Source organism: Sarcophilus harrisii, chromosome 4, assembly GCF_902635505.1.
Source record: "Sarcophilus harrisii chromosome 4, mSarHar1.11, whole genome shotgun sequence".
In the NCBI taxonomy this organism is placed as follows: Eukaryota; Metazoa; Chordata; class Mammalia; order Dasyuromorphia; family Dasyuridae; genus Sarcophilus; species Sarcophilus harrisii.
Genome location: NC_045429.1, coordinates 307,841,887 through 307,848,600, shown reverse-complemented (window position 1 = coordinate 307,848,600; position 6,714 = coordinate 307,841,887). Strand labels below are relative to the sequence as shown.

Genomic DNA, 6,714 nt, shown 5'->3' with positions numbered 1-6,714 from the left:
TTGACAAAACTATATAGCTTTTTCATGGCTCCAGAGACAAAGTTTTTGAGCTACTTTTTTTTTAAACTATTCAAAGCCCTGGAGATGAGACCACAGAACAGATGGATTTATTTCCGGCTCCAGATTAGCTCATAGCATTTAGGGAAAGGAGAGAATAATCCTACTTGAATTAGTCATCGCAGTATTTGGGGATTAAAAGGTTTAGGGGCTATTTAGTGAAGGTCTTGCAAAAGGGAAAGGCAAAGCAGATGACTGATCCTAGCACAGTATGAGAGACTCTGAGGGGTGAAAGTAACTTGACTATACTTGATCTCTCACTAGGTTCTCACAATAACTCTATGAGGGCGAATTTTACAAATGATTCATCATCCCCATTTCACAAACCGAGAATCTAAGGCTCTCCAAGTCCTCCTCAATCTTAGTGCCTTCCCTCTGAGACCACTCCCTATTTATCGTTTCTATTTTGTTGCACATCATTGCTTATATATTGCCTTCCCAATCAGGCTGAGTTCTGTCAGAGTAGGGGTTACCTTTATAGCCTTTTAGCCAATCTTATTGTCAGAGTAGGAGCATCAGATGTTCATGGGATCCTGGAGCTTGTTTTCATATTTCCAGAGTCTACCACATCTGGTGTACAGCAGGTGCTTAATAAATGCTTATTGCATGAATTTAGTCCAACTCCCTCAGTTTATCGAGTGAAAAAACATGAAATGACTTGCTAAAGCTCACACTTTAACTTGTGGCATCAAATCTGAAATATAGAATTCCACTTAAAATTCAGTACCCTTTCTACTCTGACATACTGGGTCACCAGTTCTGAGTTAAAATGTTGGCATTATTGTCTCACTGTGTGAATATCCCAATTTTCCTGAACTTAGTTTTCTTTATTATATTCAGATCCATGAATTAATGGAACAGCTACTGGTGTGATGAACTTGTCCTTAAAGGGAAAGGGAGTGAAATCATTAAATTCTAGCTGAGTTCACTGATGAAAGGCATATGCTGTTAGATCAAATTAATTTTTATAAGCTTACTGGCAAGTAGGGTTATACTACATGTTTCTTGGAAAACACTGACTTAAAGGCTCAAAAAGTACTGAAGAACTTAGGCTCTTTTTTATGCCCATTTGCCTCCTGTCCTGGGCAGGAGAGTATCATGCCAGAAGTCCAATTCACCTTCCCACTAAGAAGAAGCGCCAGAGACAATTCAGGCAGAAAGTACAACCTTAAAAGAGTCTGCCATTGTCCAGCTGGCTTTAGGACACAGTCCAATAATAACAAACACACACAAGGACTTGGAGAAAAATATATTTAATGGTAGAATATACAGAATGAAAGTGGTTCAAATGTCACAGGTGAGTATTTAAAATTCAAACAATTCTAAGTTTTGCATTCCCCCTCTCCATCAATCTCTGCCCCTACCCATTACCCAAATTTGTACACACATTTTGCCTCCAGGTCAAAGGCAGCTCTGAATATGTTGTAACTGTGATGAGACCAATCATGGCAGCCAAGATTCAATCTTCACAGCCTCTGAGGGCAACAGAAACTCAAGCTGAAGATGGGGTGGAGTGGGGGAGAAATAAAATGCATTAAGAAGGGCAAGTTAAGAGCACCCCCTACCAAGTATCCAGGACAGACCATATTTTTGAGAACCAACCTATCTCTATTAATTGACTCTGGAATACCAGAAATCAACCTTTTCACATCAGAATATGATATTGTTCTCTGGTCTATATCACAGCCACCCTAGGTTACAAGGAACTTTGGCTTACAAGGAAAGGCTCACGTGAGTAGATAAGTAGGTTGAGGATGGAGAGAAGGGGAGAAGGATCAACCCACCACAGATTCCCCTAAAAGGCTGTAATAGTGTCCTTGTATACCAAGTGCATAAGCCAAGAACATGGGAAATCATGCAGGTCAATGACCTTCTTTACATCCTGAAATGGCAACATCAGAAGTATCCAAGGACCCCTCTTGGTCTTTTTGATGGAATTTTTGCCACACGGGTCCAAAAGCTCTGCTGAACCTCAATCTTGACCCAAGTCACTTTTCACTGGAATGCCAAAGTTTAATCGAAGTTGCTCCAAGAAGACAAAGGTTAAAACGGTATGTGGTATCAGGCGAATAGCAGCAGGGAACATCCCCTGAAATAAAAAGGGCAAAAGATGAGGTGGAAACTGGAGTGGCTGTTCGGGTATGTGATAGAATCCTTGATACTAATCTAGGGGACCCAGACCCTTCAAGGGCACAACACACAAATGCAATGAGGCTACTATGACCTATCTGTAGTATTATATAAGGTAAAACACAAAAATTTTCAGCCTGGTACTTAAAAGCCTTGCATGACAGTTTCCACCTGCCTTTCTAATCTATTGCAAATTCCTACCTTTGAACACTCTTCCTGCAGGTGAAACTAGCTGGCTAGTCAATCTCCCACCTCTGTGATAAGTCATCTTTCATGGCTAGAATTTACTTGCATCTTAGAATTCCTTTTGTTTTGTTTAGGCACTTTTCAGTTATGTCTGAATCTTGTGTTGACTCCTTTTGGGGGCATTCTCTTGGCAAAGATATTGGAGTGATTTGCCATTTTCTTTTCCAGTTCATTTTACAGATGACGAAACTGAGGCAAACAGGGTGAAGTCACACAGCTGAGAATTCCTAGGCTCCTTCAAAGCACAGCTCAGTTGTCAGAGTCTAATCTAGGTCTCACTCCTTTCCTCATTTTCTTCCATTTGATTCCCCTCCTGCCTCCTTCTTGAAATCACTTATTATATATGTGTTGTATTACTCCTAGTAGAATGTAAACTTTCCAGCCAGGAGGATTTTTTTCTTTTGCATTCTTAGCTCCTTGTGGGAATCTTTATAGATTTTTAATAAATATTGAATTCAAAATAGGAAACTCAGGTTACAAACAACATTTGGCAGTGGATTGCCTGAAGCACATAAAGGTCCCTTACCAGTGGGCTTCTAACTTGCCTGGGCAAGTGTACCCCACTCAGACCTGCAGATTGGCTTCTCCAAAGGGTAGTGATGTTTATAGTTTCAGGATACTATATGTACATATGGTACTAAAATGAGTCCTATGGGTGAGCTCATTTTTAAGGGAGCCACAACAGACTTCTGCATAGATACATTTAGTTTAAAGCAAAGGCATTTACTAAGGTGGCATAGTGTGGTTGTAATACCAGAGAAACTGGGGCAGACAGATTGGTTTTAAACTTTAATGTGGAGAGTTTAGGCCAGCTGACCCCAATGGGATTCTTGTCCAAAGCATTCTGCCCAGATAAACAGAGGCAAGGAACTCACATAGGGTTTTAGCTAACTAGGGTTTAATAGGGGAAATAAAAGCAGATAAGGGGGGTCAAAATCACTGAGAGGATGGACAAGACATAATTCCAGAAAAGGATCATAATTTAATCCTGACAGGATAGGGGTCAAGATAAGGTAGTTGTGGAGAGGAGAGAGAGCAATACTCAAAAGGAGGGGGAACTAACTATCCTAACAAGATTGAAATAGAGCATTTGGAGTTTATGACACAATGGTATGTAAAACTCAATTTCTAGTCCTAATGGCAAGGAAGGGGGTGGCCATGACCCCAACATATCCAGTGCCCAACATAGTTAAGAACAGAAGCTATAAAACTATTTCCCCCTCCCTCCAAACCTGAGGTACATTCTCTTACTCATGCAGTAGGAAAAATGAGCATAACCTTTTGAGTACAAGTATTGGTGAGGTATACACACAAGAGAACACATGACCAGGGAAACTCATGGCTCTGGTACTGTTGTGTTCCAACATGCTTTTCTCCCCATTGAGACCAGTATCTTTTCTGGGTGAGTTCCCCATCTCTGCTCCTCCCTGCAGCTCGACTCTCAACAGCTAGGGGAATAACTTAAATGCAGCCTTAAATGCTGTTTGTAAATGCCGTAAACGTTGTTTGTCTAGAGAATACTCCCTGCTATTGTGGTGCCTCATGGATCAAACTCTCTATTAAAAAGAGCTATGGCAAATGGACTTGAGATAAGGAGAGGAAATGTCCTCTGCTAGAGGACAAGGGTTGAAGGGCCCATTCTCCACAGAAGTTTCCATCACTGAAACTCTTGTGTTGTACTCATGCTAGGCTGGCCTTTTAGGAACCACCCATGGCATGGTTAATCATATCTCAACGACCAGCTGCCCTTCTAATTCTACCAGACCTTTTTCATATCTCATAAAGGGATAAAAGTCATTGCACTTAGTTTAACAACTTATTTGACCTTTCTTTTCTGTAATTACACCCTGGATTGGGGCTTAGTCAGCTATCAACTTCTACCTAACCAAACACAAGTAAAAAAAAAATCCAACAAAAAACTGGAGGAGGAAAATAAAGACTTAATCAGCTCTTAGTTTCTCCCTCATGACCTTGTTCCACCAATTATCTCTTCCTTCCATTATCTCCTGGGAGTACAAACATACATAGGAAAAAAACCTTCCCTTAAATATGCTTAACTCTTGGCTATAGTCCTTTCATGGATAACCTTTCCCCGAAATTGATTTATATTCATGACTTCCATTTCCTTGCTCCTTTTTCATCTTTTAAAGTCCTAGAGTTTGGCTTCTACTCCTATCCATTCATTGAAACTGAACTCTTGAAAGTCATTAGTGGCTAATTGCCAAAATAAGGAATTTTTTTCCTCCTTGTCCTTTTCTGTAGTAGTTTATCACGCCTTATCTTTTTCTTGAAAATCTGCCTTCTTGACCACCATGCTCCATGAGAATCACAGCAGCTGCTTCTACCTGTTTCCTTTATTCTTTCTTGGCTCCACTTTATCCTTCACTCCCCTAAATGTGGACCCTCCCTAATGTTCAATTCTTGGACTTTCTTCTCCCTAGGAATTCTGTTCCTCAGAGAACACATCCATTCTCACAGTTTCAGCCAGTATTTTTATCAGATGGCCCCCTAATTTTTATCTCCCATCTCTGACCTCTCAAGTTCCAGTTCAACATTTCCAGTTGTCCACTGGATATTTCCAATTGGACATCCAGTTGATACCTTAACTAACTTAGATACTGAAAATCAAACATCACCTTCAAAACAATTGTTCTCCCTATTTCTGTTAATCAGTTTATGTCACCTTTATTTCTCTATAGCTCAGTCACCTAATCATGTTAATTCTTTACATACAATGGTATCTCAGCACTCATCTGCTATGAAACTCGCCAATCTCATTGATGCATTTCTATTAGGAAAAAATGCTTCAGCACCTGAAGCTCACTGGGCCCTATGGCACTTGGTGGTTGTCTTGGGTGAGCACAAGGACGTGAGATTGGCTAGCCTTATTGCCAGCTCCTTCTGCCACTGCTAGTGCCCTCACCTGTGGCTCCTTATCAGTGAGGTGCGTCAGGCTGGAACTCCAGATGCTAAGGGTGTGCATGCTGGCACGCAAGCAGAGGGGCAGTTCCTGTAGGACGATGTGGCTGCAGCAAGTAGTCTCTCAGCTCCCCAAACAATAAATAGTACTGGGAGAAGCAGCAGTGGCCATGCAAGCAACAGTAACAAGGAACCCAGGCTAAGGCCGAAGTGGTGGGGGAAGACCCAGGACTCATGGCCTCCACATCCAGGTGTTCTCCTTTTTCCCCTCCCCAAAGGAAGCTTGGATGGCAAGGGCTAGGAAGAGAGTATAAAGGTCGTAGAAAGTAAGTTGGGTCAAGAAGGGAAGAGGCTGGCTGGCGTGGGCCAGCTTGTTTCTCCGTAGCTGAAAGCCCTACTTGCCTGTTTGGGGACCTGGGTGGGAAGGGATGGTTAAGCTGTGACCTAAGGAGTAAGTTGTACTCCTTATCGGAAAAATTTGTTCAGTACTTATCATTTTTGTCACTTGTGCTTTCTGCAAACAATGGATCACAGAATTTAGAAGTGGAAGAAACCAGACCCTTCATTTTATAGATGAAGAATTGAGGCCTCCTGTGGTTAAGCGACTTGCTCAAAATCACACAAGTAGTAAGTTACCAAGGTAAGATTCAACCTCAAGTTTTTAAAATCTCATATCCAGAGTTTTAAAATGTATAATAATGATTGACATTAATATAGTTAAGGCTCAAAGGACATTTGTAAAATGTTATCTTATTTGATAAACTGACTTGTAAGATAAAAGCTATTATCCTCCTTTTACAGATGATGAAACAAAGGCTCAAAGAGATAGTTATTTGACAGCATCTCATAGCTAATGTGTCTAAAGCAGAATTTTAACCTAGGCTGACCCATCTCCAAGTATTCCATCCACCCCGACTTCTATTCCATCTGTTTATGTCACTATCTAGTCTGCTTCTAATAGGTCCCATCCTAATACCTCTAATCCACTTTAGATTCTTTTGTCACATCCATCTACCTGAAGCATTGTTTTATAAATTTGTTTCTCAATATGATAAAGTCTTTCAGTAGCTTCCCACTGCCTACAGGATAAATTCCAATCTCTTTATTCTTTTACTTAAACAAAGCCTGCTATATACTGGCCCTGAGTTTTTTTCCAATCTTATCCCTCTTCTCTATAATGTGTCACTCTAGTCAAATTGGGTCTGCTCACTGTATCCTAAATATTTTCTATGCATTTATACCTCTTCATATTTGCTCATGCTATCTACTTCCTCTGGAATAATAGTAATAATAATTAATAATAATAGTTATTGAACAGCTGGGTGGTACAATGGATAGAGTACCAATCCTGAAGTCAGGAAA

At 40.6% G+C, this 6,714-nt stretch overlaps 1 protein-coding gene across 4 annotated transcripts in view; it reads right to left on the bottom strand.

Annotated features, from left to right (window-relative positions):
• Positions 1-1,299: 1,299 nt before the first annotated feature.
• Positions 1,300-6,714, bottom strand: part of LOC100922570 (mitochondrial dicarboxylate carrier-like) — a 31,591-nt gene continuing 26,176 nt past the window's right edge. For all 4 annotated transcript variants that reach the window (XM_031965634.1, XM_031965637.1, XM_031965635.1 and 1 more), the window contains one exon: positions 1,300-2,146. In XM_031965634.1, the coding sequence (XP_031821494.1) occupies positions 2,030-2,146 (117 nt within the window). In that variant the 3' untranslated portion in view covers positions 1,300-2,029. The remainder of the gene's footprint in view (positions 2,147-6,714) is intronic.